The sequence below is a fragment of the Pogona vitticeps genome, chromosome 1, assembly GCF_051106095.1.
Source record: "Pogona vitticeps strain Pit_001003342236 chromosome 1, PviZW2.1, whole genome shotgun sequence".
NCBI lineage: Eukaryota > Metazoa > Chordata > Lepidosauria > Squamata > Agamidae > Pogona > Pogona vitticeps.
Genome location: NC_135783.1, coordinates 112486797 through 112501262, shown reverse-complemented (window position 1 = coordinate 112501262; position 14466 = coordinate 112486797). Strand labels below are relative to the sequence as shown.

The 14466-nt window shown below is 43.1% G+C and overlaps 1 protein-coding gene and 1 long non-coding RNA gene across 2 annotated transcripts in view; one reads left to right on the top strand and one right to left on the bottom strand.

Annotated features, from left to right (window-relative positions):
* The window catches only part of HMGN3 (high mobility group nucleosomal binding domain 3), a 34290-nt gene extending 25122 nt beyond the window's left edge, over nucleotides 1-9168 (bottom strand). Inside the window, exon 1 of the mRNA XM_020806156.3 lies at nucleotides 8581-9168. Coding sequence (XP_020661815.1) covers nucleotides 8581-8595 — 15 coding nt within the window. The 5' untranslated portion in view covers nucleotides 8596-9168. The remainder of the gene's footprint in view (nucleotides 1-8580) is intronic.
* On the top strand, nucleotides 9145-12966 carry LOC140707005 (uncharacterized). The gene is made up of 3 exons (XR_013541799.1): nucleotides 9145-9241; nucleotides 11754-11844; nucleotides 12829-12966. It is a non-coding gene; the product is annotated as an uncharacterized LOC140707005 (long non-coding RNA).
* The last annotated feature ends 1500 nt before the right edge of the window (nucleotides 12967-14466 follow it).

The following is a 14466-nucleotide window of genomic DNA, read 5'->3' as shown; positions in this document are numbered from 1 at the left end:
ATAGGTGCTAACATGAAAATATGAAGGTGATTGAATTATGGTGGAAAAGCTACTGTATTTTAAAAAGCCCTTTAAAAACTGGCAATCACCAAATTGCTTTGCAAAATTTTTGACAGTGTGTCATTATGTTTCCCAATTCTAAGCCAATCTGAATCCAGACGAATTGCGTGGTATATTCCAGTGTCGTGTGTGATTGGATTTGTGACATACACTCTATCTCAACTTCTCACACAAAAAACAAGCCTTCCCAAACCAAGGCTCTGAAGAGTCACACTGATCAAGATCAATGGCCATTCTAACCTGTTACTACCAACCCTGGCTGAGTGAGTGGGAAGAGAAATCAATCCTATCTCTGGTCAGACACTTCCCAGTTAGAGAGGTGACTACAAACACTTCACAGGCTTGACCCAGATCCTTGGCTGGCAAGATTAGGCCTGGGGGCTGGAGTTCCCCCCCCCCCACAGTGGTGGTGGGTAGAAAATTTCTGCTTTCTATTTCTAAAATGTGTTGCCCAGATATTTGTATTAATTCTTAGCATGTCAAGTAAAGCATACGTGTGTTGTTGTTTGTTTGTTTGTTTGTTTTAAAGAAGCAATTTACTGAAATTGTACTTTTGGGTTCCACTGTGGGATGGGGAATCTTATAACAAAATATTTTATATTTATAAAATTAATGGTGATCTGCTTTGGTGTGCTGGTATGTTCATTGTTGCTCTCTGCTACTTTCAGAGGTCCCAGTTAGTGAAACCTCAAGGTGTCTTTTTTGAAAGAGAGAGACACACACAGAGAGAGAGAGAGAGCATACAATTCTGCAGGTACAAGAAATTTTAGACAGTAGGCTTTTTTTCTTAGTATAGACAGAGCTTCTGAAAAATACATACCGAGTTTCCCCGAAAATAAGACAGGGTCTTATATTAATTTTTGCTCCAAAAGACACAGTAGGGCTTATTTTCAGGGGATGCTTTATTTTAACAGTCATGTCATCTTCTTCTGGTTGCTGCACAATGGTGGAGGGTGGGGTTTCACTTAACTGGGGCTTATTTCTGTGGTAGGGCTTATATTACAAGCATCCTGAAAAATCATACTAGGGCTTATTTTCAGGTTAGGTCTTATTTTCAGGGAGACAGGGGTCCATGAAAGCTTCAGAGAACACTATACCGGGACCTTTAAATATCTACATGTCAACCTTGACAATTAATTATTACTTGCATTAGGGGAGAAAGATAAATCCTCCCAATGTTGTTGGACTCCAAATCCGATTGCTTTAGAGTTGATGGTAGTTGCAGTCTGACATCATTTGGAAGACAACACTTTTACTCAGTGGTTATTTACACTGATACCCCATCTTTCCTTCAAAGAGCTCAAGGCAGCCTAATGACTCCTAGCTCCTTCATGTTTTATCCTCACAACAAACCTATAAAACTCATCAGCGTGAGAGTAAGTGAGTGCATAAAAAAGAGAGTGTGCAACTGACCCAATGTTACAGAGTGAAATTCATGGATAATTAGAGATTTGAACCATGGTCTCCCTAATCCAAGTCTGCTGCTAGCCATTACACTAGACCTACTCTATATCTTCATTTGCAGTAGTTACTTAACCAGAATTAAAATAATGCCTACTAAGGTTTGGGAGTTTAGTTCCCCATTATTATGCCTCCTGCAAGTAGTGCCGGCCTATGTAGCCATGGGCAAGCTGCACAGTCCAAGGATGCCCCCAGAGAAAGGGAAGGGTAAACCACTTCTGAGTATTTTCTAACCCCGAAAAATGTCACCATAAGTCAGAACGGACTTGACGGCACATGATTATTATTATCTATGGACTATATAGGAGGCCACAGAAAGCTGCTACAGCCAGGTCCTCCTTTAGCTAAAATTAGCTATATCTAAATATCAGTGAAGGCAACAGAATGTGAGTTAATCCTTATGACTGTCTGCCCTTCATTTAAGTGGAGTGGGCCCAGTCATTTAAAGAATGCCTAATATTTGACAATTCACATTGGCCAAAGCTGCTGTTGGTTTGCTGGTTTGTTTTCTTAAGAGAAAAATCCTGTACCAACATTTAGATTAACTGAAGCAACTCTCAGGATTGCAGCCTTTCATATTTTGCACCCTAATCCAGCAACTCCAGAACTTCTGGTCACAGCCACCATCTCTATGCTACTAACCATATGTAGCACATTAAATCCTTATTCCAGAGCAATGTGAAGCTTCCACTAAATATGCAATGAAAGATAACACAAGAAAACACGAGAGGATTTATGTTTTAAAAATATGCATCGGAGGAAGAATTATAATTTTCTAACTCTTAAGAGGGTACTGTCAGTATCATGAAGTGACACTTTCCTGAAATGAGAATGAAATAGGCACTAATTCCTAATACACTGACAGCTGAATCTTCTGCACATTTACCCTGAAGAAAGCACTTAAGAGGTCAAGTAAGGAAGAAATGCAGCCTTAAGGATCTAACAGCTGAAAGCAAAAGATTTCAATGTACCAAGATTTCAATGCAAGTCCAAAAAACATAGAACAGCCCAAGAATCAGCAACAAGTCACACTCAAAGAAATGTTACATACCATGAGTTGCCTCCAGCAACACAAACCATACAGCGTATTGGGATGGACTGTGTGCAGCAGAACTCCAGAACTTCTGTGACATAAGTGGACCACAGATACTGATATGTATGCCGGTGGATATTCATGGAGCTCAGAATAAGTAAAATAAAATAAATTTCAAGGGTCTAAAGCAGCAAGCTGCCATAAAGTTTAATGTCATGAGTTTCAAGTATTTTTCCGGTTCCAATATACAGTTTTTTGCCTGTGCATGATTACTCAGAAGTAAAATTAATTTTTTAATTTTATTTATTATTAGATTTTTATCCTGCCCTTCTAGACTGCGTCTACTCAGGGCAGCTCACATCAGAATCATACATAAAAACAGTTAAAACAATGATTTCCATTAACTTCTGTGTTGCTAGATCTCTGATATCTGTTCTAAAGATTTCAGGCATACCCACGGTGATCTGCCATGATGTATAATAACATCCAGATGGAGTAATCTGGATGCCAGGGTTCTAGGGAATCCTCTCTTCTCATGATCAAGCCAACTGTTGATATATATCACTCCCTCAGATCCGTTTGGTTTGTCCTGCAAGTAAAAGTAACTAAACAGGTGGCTAAACAAACCAATTCTCTATCTCTGGTTTGTATCGGAATATCTGAGCATAGTGTTCTGACTCCCCAAACAAGTTAGTCATAAGACATGGTTTGTTGTTGCCTTATGATTGTGGCTTATTCAGAAAGAATCAAGCCAGACTTTTGAGTTACTGAATTACTAAGAACCTATCTAATTTCTATGCGGAATCATTTTCTCTTACAGTTGCACACAGCATATCAAATCAGTGTTTGCATCTGAAGATCCTGAACAAAATTTGGAAAAATTACTTTTTGGGAGACGATAATGCCCAGAAATTCTGGCAAATGCAGTCCAAAAGATCTGTGTCCTAGACGTTCAGAAACAGTCTTTCTTTACTTTTTCTCTTCCCTGTCAGGTTCCTTATTGTAAAAACTGATGAAGTTAAGGACCAGAGAGCACCTGAAACTTGTTTGGCTCAGGAGAAGCTGCAGACCTGCATTTCTTGGCAGCACTCAAACATCACATGAATCACTGTTTCACATTATGTTCATGGGAAGAAAGGACACTTTGCCAAGTATAGTCCTTCTCCTACTCTTCTGGCCAGGAAGAGGAACAAGCCGACTTTAAAAGATTCCTAGCTTGTTGTTACACCAAACCAAGAATTGTGATTTAATATAAACTCTAGTTTGTTAAATGAACCATCAAAACAACAACTGATAAAAGTGTTTCTTTTAAACCATTTTTCCTGGCTCGCATGTAACAACAGGCCAGAGATCTCTTAAAGTGAAATTTAGTTTTGTTGTTTCTCCTGCCTACATTACACAGAACGTGGTACCAGACTGAACACATCAGGAAAACAAGTTTTTAAACACTTTCCTCCCTAATTTTACTCTATGCACATGTAGGGACTATGGCCATGGTCATATTTAATACTCTTACAGGCAACAGAGCAGCACCATTAAAGTTGATCCTTGTGTCAAATCTCTACAAGAAGGTAACAGGGATCCAACAGCTCAAATGACATATTAATATAAGGGAAGAGCTAAAACAAGCAAATAATAAATAATTGTGTTCCTGACATATGGCACCCTTTCCAAAGTTTTCTAGGTAGCAAGTACTCAGAAGTGGCACCAGCTGGCTTTTCTCATAGGAGGCACAGTAAGGAATTGAACTCCCAACCTCTGGTTCCACAGTGAGATACCTAAACCACTGAGCTATACAACCTGCTGAACGAAAACAGTCAAAGATGTGGATTAATGAAGTCTAAAAGGTACTCTAAATTAAATAAAAAATTTAACTGTGTTCAAATTAAACTGTTTCAGTCCTCCTTTTATAACCCTAATCACCCATTCCATACTTTATGTGTTAAGCTGATTACTTATGTCAACATGTTTCACTAGTCCATCACTCTATCCAGTACACCACACTGTGTATCTCAAACATTAACATATTACAATATATGCAATATATGCGAGGAAGATGAGCAGTATGGAATTGCTAGTTAAAATGAAAACTATTTGGCATTTCTATACTCAGGTTGGAGCATGCATGCAAAAAAAAAATATGTTAGCAAACTAAGAGGCATCAAGAAATTGTATGCATCTGGTACTTCTTGACTGACAATATAATAACAACCATGTAGCACCAAGTCATTTCCAACTTAGGTTTTCCTTGGTATAAAGTACTCACAAGTGGTTTTCCAGTCCCTTCTTCTAGCAGTGCCCTGGGACTGTGCAGCTTGGTTTTCTCCTAGAAGGCACAGTAGGGAAGTCAAACGCCTGACCTCTGGCTCTGCAGTCAGGTACCCAATATGCTGAGTTACCCAGGCATTGTTTGGCAATATACTGAGGGCTTATTATTTCACCTACTTGGGAGCGCTGCTGGGCTGAAGAATGATTAACAAATGCTTACAGTCAACCAATACAGGGAGGCATCTATCATGTGTGTTTATGTGCATCTGACCTACAGTGACCCTAATATATATAGAATATGGAATATTTCGGAAGTAGTTTCCTAAGGACACCCCTAAGTGAGACTTCACAACCAAAACAGGGATTTGAACCCAAGTCTCCTGAATTTGAGTCCACCAGTTTATCCACAACACTAAGCCATCTCTTGATCTATCTGTATTATTACATCAATAAATATGAGCAACATGAAAATTATATTAAAATTGCTTATGGTATCATCACATGCAGTGACTCAGGCTCAGAATATAATTCCAAAACACTGCAGAAACCGAAGTAAGTGTGATTTCTTATCAAACCAGATATTGTCTTATTATTCATATATAACCAGTCATAACACCTGACACAGAAACCAAACTGTTTAAGAAACATGTAAAATGTGTGCTTTGCATTTGTTATTTGAATGATCCAAATTCCAGTATTCAGTGCAACATCAAGGAAGAGTCTGTTTTACACTTCTGAAAGAGAGTAATTCAGGGAATCATAATCTGCTAGAATGATCTTTGCCAATAGGGTGGGTTGCTCCGGTGCTGCTGCATTAACTTGAAAATAGGCCTGACTGGCTTTCTTGCCTGTAAAAGCTATTAGGCTGGTGGGCACAATGGGAAAAAGTTGTGTCTACCATGACCTCCTTACAGCACACCCTGAAGCGCAGTGTTGGGGTGGACCCAACACTCAAAGGGGTCAAAGCACCCAGGTGCTGGGATACTAGGACTGACAAGGTCTTCTGACCCCCATCTCAGGTCTTCATGTTCCCATTGAGCTTATCTGCAGAAGTTACAGCAAATGAGGACAGGATATTTCCCCTGAATCAATATATGTTTTGTGGGCTACCCCTGTTGTAATATAAAATATTCTGGGTCCTGTGCAAGCAGATGATGCCTATTCACTTAAAAAAAAAATACACATGTTCCTGTTGGAGAAAAAAAAAGGAAACTTGGTAGAACTGGTTTGTGGATAAGGATCAATACAGTGGTCTGGTTTTGTTTTTGGTTGCAGGGAGGCTCTCCTTGAGACTATGATGATGGGGATTGTTCTGATGTCAGCCTGCACTTGAAAAATTACATCTACTGAAGACCCCCTTTGTTATCTTAGCTTATAAGTCTTTACCGGGACTATGTCTGTGATTTGTTTTTAACATTTTATTCTGAACTTATTACCCTTTTGATCAGTGTACATGTTCTTATGTACATGACAGAAAGAGAGAGAAATTTTTTTTTATGTTTATTGCACATTGCCTTGGAGGAGTATATTCTGAAAGGCAGCACACAATTTTTTTTCAATTAGCTTTTTAATCTCCCCCCCCCCAAAAGGAGGGACCAGGACTTTTATCACAGACAATTGTTATGTGCAGTCAAGTCAAAACAGAAACCAATTTATAGTGGCTCTAAAAGGGCATTCAAGGTAAGTGAGATATTTAAGGAATGGCTTTACCAGCTCCACACTTACAATGAATTTCCAAGGATGAGTGAAGATTTGAACCCAGTTCTCCTGAGTTCTAATCTGTCACCACACTCAGTACCGTGTCACAAACAGCAGGACAGTTTATTTGCTTATTTGTATAGTACCATCCGGGAGGCAGTGGAAGACAGGAGGGCCTGGTGTGCTCTGGTCCATGGGCTCACGAAGAGTTGGACACAACTTAACAACTAAACAACAACAAAATCTATGTTTATGATGCCTGACATGGGAAGACAAGAGGATGGGTATTGCCCCAAAGAACCTGCAATCTAATGTTCAACAAACATTGTGGATGGGATAAAGAGAAGAAAAAAAGGAATACTGTAATAAGTACTGTAGTTGTGCTGTTACATTTCTTCAGCCTTATTTGGTGGACCTGAAGACTTCTCAGCACGTACCCTGCTACAGTATCAGACGTTACATTGCATTTCCATTCGGAGTAACAACATTTTATATGTTTGATTGCCCTTATGATTGCCTCCCTGCGACTCAATTGCTGGGGGAAGGATCACAACCCTTGACTGTGTCCACCTAGATACAGGCTACCAAATCTCCAGATGACTGACTGCCGGGAAGTAAGGGCAACAGCCTGACTCCGGCCAATGGACAACTCTGCTTTTTGCTGAGAAGAGGCACGCCGCCGAGATACCACGTGTTAAAGCGGGGTGCAGTCCATAAAAACTTAGGCCAAGTGAACCTGCCAGGCTTTAAAGAGAGAGCCAAGACTCTCCGCTGTCACTGTCTGATTTCTACCACAAATGTACAGAGAGGCTAGAATTAAGGGGGGAAAGTAAAGAGGAGGAGGGAATGATACCCTTCACCACCCCCCAATTTGTTATTTGCGGGTGGGGGGGGGGTCCAAGCACGGAGAGAAAGGAAGCTTCTGGTTTAGGAACTCTGCCATCCGAAATAGGGCAGCGACAGCCGCCGCTTCTCCTTCCTTCCTTCCCTCCCTCCCTCGTCCTCGTCCTCCGTCCCATCTGAAGGGTGCAAGGCTCCTCCCTGAGGTCCACAGCGGTGGCCTCGAGGAACTCCCCTGCCGTCGCTGGCCAGGCAGTTCGTAAGCGACAGACACCCCCCCCCCCCCGTGCTGGACAAGGCCCAGGCCAAGCCCCCTCCCCCCCCCCCGCCTGCCCCGTGCGCTCAGCCTCCCGCCCCAATTCTGCCTCAGGAGTTGGGTACATACGGGTCTGTCACAAGGCAGGCAAAGCGAAGGGTGTCGTTTGGCTCCGGCATGGCTTTTCGCTTCTCGTCCTCCCTCAGGCCCGCCATGCTTACCTTGCAGCCGCCCTCGCCCCCAAGACAGCAAGCGGGAGGCGGGGCGGGCGAAGGAGGCGCCGTGCGCGCGCTCGCGTGTGTGTGCCTGTGTTGCTACACGCTTGACACCGAGTTTGCTTAGGAGGTTATTGGTCGGAGTTTGTTAAGCAAACTCTTCCCAAGGGGTGCGGGGATGGGGGGGGGGGCAGAGGCGCGGCCATTGCATTTCGAGAAGGAAACACACACACACACACAAGAAGGCTGCTCAGGAGCGTCTCGGGAGCAATGCAGCGAATCCCAAACACAAGGGATGTTTTCCTGCCTCCTCAAATTCCTGGCATGCGTGTCAGTACATTAGGGAGGCATGCAATAGACGTGCCCACACCCACAGTAAACACGGCAATCGGGAGAGGTCAGACGACCCCTTCGTCCCTTTGTGCAACAGGCAGTTAAGCATAATAATAATAATAATAATAATAATAATAATAATAATAATAATAATAATAATAATAATAATAATAATAATAATAATAATAATAATAATAATAATAATAAATAAGGCGGCAAACCACAGCTCTGCGAAATCAGGAACGACCCGCGGCCTCCGCAAACGGCGCCTATCCCCGAGGCGTTCCAGCTGCACAATCGGTGGGGGAACGAAGAGAAGGCGCATTTTATTCTCATTTTTTCCCCTCCCCAGTCCTACGGTTATCCAGAGCTGAGCTTGCCTAAAAAAGCATGACGGGAAAAAAAACTCCCGTTACCTTTCTCTTCGGCATGATCGCGTTCCTTCTCCGGGCGCAGCCGAAGTCAACTCACGGGCGCAGGGAGGGGGGTGGCGGCGGCGGTGGCGGCGGAAGGCAATCTCCGGCTCTCTGCCGCCGTCGCCCGCAAACGCGCTTCCCGAGAACCACCCACCCACCCACGACCCCCCCAGGGGACCAGCGTTGCCCGAGCGCTTGGTCTGGAGTCCCGGCCCCCTACTGACACGCGCGACAGGCAAGTCCGCCCGATGGCCCCGCGGCAACAGCCTCCGCCTCCTCCGCCTCCTCCTCCGTCCGAGGCCGCCGCGATCGCCCACCCCGGCTCTGAAGACGCGAGTGCGTGGAGGTGCTCTTGTCGATCGGGTGCAAACCCAACGCCGCCTTGCGATTGGCTGCCCAGCTCGGAGGGGGACCCCCCCCTCGCCGCCTCCTCCCTGGGGAGGGACTGTAGACGAACGAGGGGAAGTCCTTGAGGTTCAGAGGCGAGGCGCGCTGGGGCCAGGCGGACGGCTCTCGCTCGCCTGCCTCGGCTGGTACCCCCCCCCAAGGGAAGCAAGCGGCGAGGCTGGACGCGGAGAAGGGGCAGCCGGTGCTGCGGGAGGATATGACGAGCTATCCCTCTTCCAAGCAGCCCCCAGCCGGCTTTCAGCCACGGTGGATGGTGGGTGGGTGCAAATCGGATTACGGGGTTCCCTTCCTCTCACCCCGGGGGACCCGGGACCCCAGGGAGCGGAGCTGGGTTTGCTGCTCTCTCGCTCCCCCCACCCTCTCCCTCCCGCCTGGAGCGCGACTGGTTTTCCAGACAAGGACCTTAAAATCGGCTCCTGGGTCTGTGGTGCGGAGGTTACATGTGGTGACCTGTGTTTATTGAGAGTCGATGAGGCTGTATCCTGGGAACCTGGGGGAATCTGTTTCGCGAGAAATCTGGTTCTGTCTGTAGGTGGTGGGGATGGCGGCGGCGGCGGCGGCTTTAAAGTCATTCAGCCAGGCATGGATTGGGCTTGTGGCCCTCTTGGCCTGTCAGCTCCGTTGTTGGTCGCCTTCCAGCCGGGCAGAGGAGCTGGGGGGCTGCTTATAGGGCTCGTCGGATCGGTGCCAGAAGAAACGGCTGCCTTCGTTAAGGGTAATCAGAATGTCTGAGATACAGAGATGTATCTGTTCCTCCTAAGGGCAGTTGTGGTATTTAACTGGATCAGGGATGGACAATACTATAATGAACTAATCAGTTATGCTTTCTCACCTCTGTCATCCATGCCTTAGGCCTTCAGCATTTGTGTAATCATAGATCAGGTCGAGTGTAGCCCAACAGCTAAGCATGGTAGCCTGTCAGGCACTTAGCAATAGTCCTAAACGCATCTCTGAGGGAGCATCTCTTTTTACCAACTGTAACTGCCCGTGAGGGGAAGAGCAACGTATTTGCCCTTTGTGGCCGCTTGATTATAGGATAAGGGGCCCTGGGAGAGATTCCAATATGCCACTTATTTTGTTGGGAACCAAAAGGCTTCCTGTTAGAGCTTCCTGCCATTTTGTATTGTTTTTGTAAGCTTCTGTTTCCTTGTTTTGTTTTGTGTTTTCCATTTGTATTTATCATTTTATTTTTATGCAAATTCTGCATCTGTGTTTTGAATGCAAATGTGGCCTACAAATAATGATGCTGATAGTAGTTCTATTATTGTTGGTAGCTTCTCAGATTTTCCTCTTTTTTTGCTTCCATATGTCAGTAGAGTGAAAAATTTTAGCTTTGTAGGGGCATAAATTGTGCAGGCCTGTGGTATGTAGCATTTCCAGTTTGTATCCTAATTCCTCATATTCTGTCCTAGATTTTTCTTTTTAAAAGGTACCCTCCATGCAGGTGAGCAGTTGAGGGAGAGTTTGTACCTTAAAATGGGATCTTTCTTCCCTGAAAAAGAACTTCATGAAATACAGGCCCCCAATGAAGACAAGCTAGTTTATTGCAGCATAAGCCATTATGATTTGAGGGTTGCTTTGGCAGAAACTACTTAATCAACAGACTAGAATCGACAACAAAATATTGCTGTGTATCCTCCACTTCATCTGGCTGGATAGCTCCCTGATTTAGTACTATCTGGCTATAGAGCTAGAGGCTGGGAGTTCCCACTGTGCCTCCCAGGAGAAGAGCCAGCCTGTGTAGCCTTGGGCAAGGTGCAAAATCCCTGAGTACTCCCAGAAGAAGGGAACAGTAAATGGGTATGCTATAGTACTTAGAAGACCCTTTAAAAAGGGACATTACATAAGTTGAATCAAATTGAAAGCCCACAAACCCTCAGTTTCTAGCAGGAATGCCTGTCTTTTGGTGGCTTTCAACCATGTCCTATCTTCCAACCAAGATAATATAGGCCAGTTTTTACACACATATATACGCGCACACACAAGAGGTGCTTTTAGGCATTTTAAATACATAATTGCCTAAGTGCTGACAATTAACTAAGATGTCCAATACTGGTAGAAGGTGCAATCCAAAACATCAGGAAGGTTACTAGTTTAGGGTAGGTGGCTGAAGGTTATAAATATATCAAGCAGGGCCTTCAATCCTTTCCCACCCCATTTTCTCATGCTTACTTTCCAATGGACACAACATTCTGGGGTCATGGAACATACTCAGTCCTCATTGGGCTCTTTGGAGAGGCTATATGATTTGCTGGATACGTTTGATAATTCTCGTTCAGCAGTTTCATGTCATGTATCTGAATTTCAAGTTCTTTTATTTGGAAATGCTGCAGTGATATCCAAGACAGAAGATTCTTGCCAACTGAAGTGTTCCCCCACTGGGGTATGTGTGGGTGTGTGGGTGTTTAAAAAAATGTCCTTTCTTATTTCATTTGGGTGTCCCTTATTTTTTTTCTTTTGTACAGAGACTGGTTTGTCTGTCCAGGGGCATAGCTGGCAAATGTTGGCATGTATCAGTCACAGTAGAAGATGAGCAGACGCCTGAACCTTTGATGTTGTAGATGAAATTATTTTTAGGTCTTGAAATAGACATGGGGATTAGCTGGCACCTGGGTGTGCCACTGGGTCCCGTTCCTGATTTATATATTGAGATATGGAAGATTCCAAGTCCTACCACGTTAGGAGAGGGTACATAGTACCTTTCCACTGATGTTTGAATCTTACTGTTTAAAATGTATGTTTCCTATCTGTTTTGTCACTTCTAGAGAGACAACTCCGTTTTGCCAAAGTATCTGGCAGATTAGATGCTCTGCAGGTGAATGCATCTTTAATAGGATTCCTGACATTGATGGGAACGTAAGCAATTGTGATTACTGTATATCACTCACATAATTAGAGGGACAAAACTGACATCATGTTTGTTTCAGGGTTCTCAGTTTGTTTATTTATATCCTACCTCTCCATCTTGGAGCTTATTTCTCACATCCTCTTTTAAGGTAGGTTAGGTGGAGAGAGCAGCCGGCCCGAGTTCTCCTATTGATCCTTGTGGCTGATCCTGGATTCCCAATTTGCAACCCAATACTCTAATGAATACAGATGATCTCAGTTACTTTTTCTGCTGGATTCTATAGTAGGTGGTTCAAGGTGATTTTGTAATAGATTTCTTAACTTCTCCATATCTCAGAAATGCTTGGTATCAATTCTGCTGATCCTTATCTGCAGTTATGTTAGGGCTTGGCTGCTGTCAGTGTTGTGCTCTGGATGGGACCAGAAAGCATGTAGGAAAAAGTAGCCATGTTGACCTCAAGTTGAAGGAGGCATTGTGTCCCTGCTGTATAGTTAACTTGTGGATACCAGAACAGGCCAGGTGGAAACACAGCATGCTTGTTAGAATAAATATTTGTATAAGCCACTGAGAACCTTGCAGTATGAATCATGTCATCTCCACTGGGGTATTACCTCCTCTTTTTATTCTTCGAATTTCTTACTTATAACAAGTCAGTGTAGTGGGTAGAATATTTGACTAAGCATCAGAAGACATAGGTTCAAATTTCCAGTTGACCTTGGAAAGCCACTGGAAGGTAGCAATGATAAAACTCTGTTAAGGAACTATTAACTGGGAATTAATCAATGATATATAACAACCCCAACCTCTGACAGATACTGTGGTGAACTTTAAGATTTCAGGTGATCATATACTTACAATACAGCTGAAATTAGAAAACATCCAAATGTTCTCTGTGTGTCTGTCTGTCTGTCTGTCTGTCTGTCTGTCTATCTCTCTCTCTCTCTCTCTTTGTGTGGCTTTATAACCATTACTATTTGCCTTGTGATAAATAGATACTGGAGCAGAAAATAGTTCCCACAGCTGATCAATATTCAACTATCCCACAAACTGCATCAGAGCACAGAGTTCTGACTCCTGCCCTCTGAAGATGCCGGCCACAGAGACTGGTGAAACGTTAGGAAGAAAAACTTCAAGAACGTGGCCAGACAGCCTGAAAAACCTACGATAGCTATCGGATCCCAGCCATGAAAGACTTTGAGAATACATTAATAAGGCATTCCTTGCCAGTTTGTTTATCAGTCTCAAGCTGCAAGCCTGCCCCCTTAATTTATACTTCACTGTTGCTTGGAGGGTGATAGACTGGTGTGTGTTTTTTTTTTGGGGGGGGGAGACTAAGCTAAAGTAAGAATTGAGTGTTTCTGACTTGGTTGTCTGTTATCATTTTCCCATCCCCATTGAGTAGCTGAGCCGCTGTTTCTTTTCTCTGTCTTTTGCTATGCATGTAACTGAAGAATGTTTTGTTGTTGTTCTTAGTATTTCTTGCTAACTGCAGCTCATTCTCAGCTTATTGTCCTTTGTGTTTGCTTAACAGATTAGCATAGCTATTCCTCTAGAACTAGCTTTACAGTTTGTTTATCATGTTGAAACCCACTGATTGATTGCAGGAATATGTGAATAACAGGCAGATGGAGGAAGTGCATTTCCTCATATCTCTATTTCCACAAAAGCAAAGATGCAAAAAATAACATGTAATCTGATTATGTAGGGTATAGTTCATGAAAACATATGTCATAATAAATTTGTCAGCCTTTAGCAAGACACAGGACTCTGTTGTTCATATCCCTATGGTACCCATCTTGTTTACTTAGCTTTTCTCCTGCCTAGAGGAGTATATCCCCTGCCATAATGGAATGACCTTAGAGATATGTGCGGAGCAATCAGCTTTGGAAAGTACATCCATGTTTACCTTCCAGTGATGAATCACAAAGCAATGCATGCTCTGTGTAAGCTAGTTAGGTGAGAGAAATTACATGCTGTAACAAATCAATGATGTCCTTCCCCTTGAATATCACTCGAGCTCATTAAGCAACTTCTAAAAATATGCTAAATATATCATCTAGTCCAGTGGTTCTTAACCCTTTTGAAAGAAACGCCCCCTTGAGCCATTGAGGAAGTTATCATCGCCCCCTCCCCACGGTGATGATTTCTTTCTTTCTTTCTTTCTTTCTTTCTTTCTTTCTTTCTTTCTTTCTTTCTTTCTTTCTTTCTTTCTTATTTATTTATTTATTTATTTATTTATTTATTTATTTATTTATTTATTTATTTATTTATTTATTTATTTATTTATTTATTTATGACACTTAAATCCAATGACCCCTGAAAACAAAAGTCAATTCCAAGAAAATGAAATGCCCCCAAAAAGTAACATTTAATGATTTAGTTGCAAGCGAATTTTAAGACGCAAAAAGAAATATAAAAAGGGCATAAAAACAAACCACAATGCAGGAACTAAAAATTTCAAGAAGAAAACTCTGAAACTAAATTAAGATTGGAGGAAAATATATATTCATGCACACTGTAAAAAGGCTGCAGCCATCTTAACAGGTTTGGCTTGCTCCAGCGCCCCCTACCGCCCCCCTTCTGCTCCAGCGCCCCCATGCCGCCCCTTTTCGTTCTACCGCCCCCCTGAA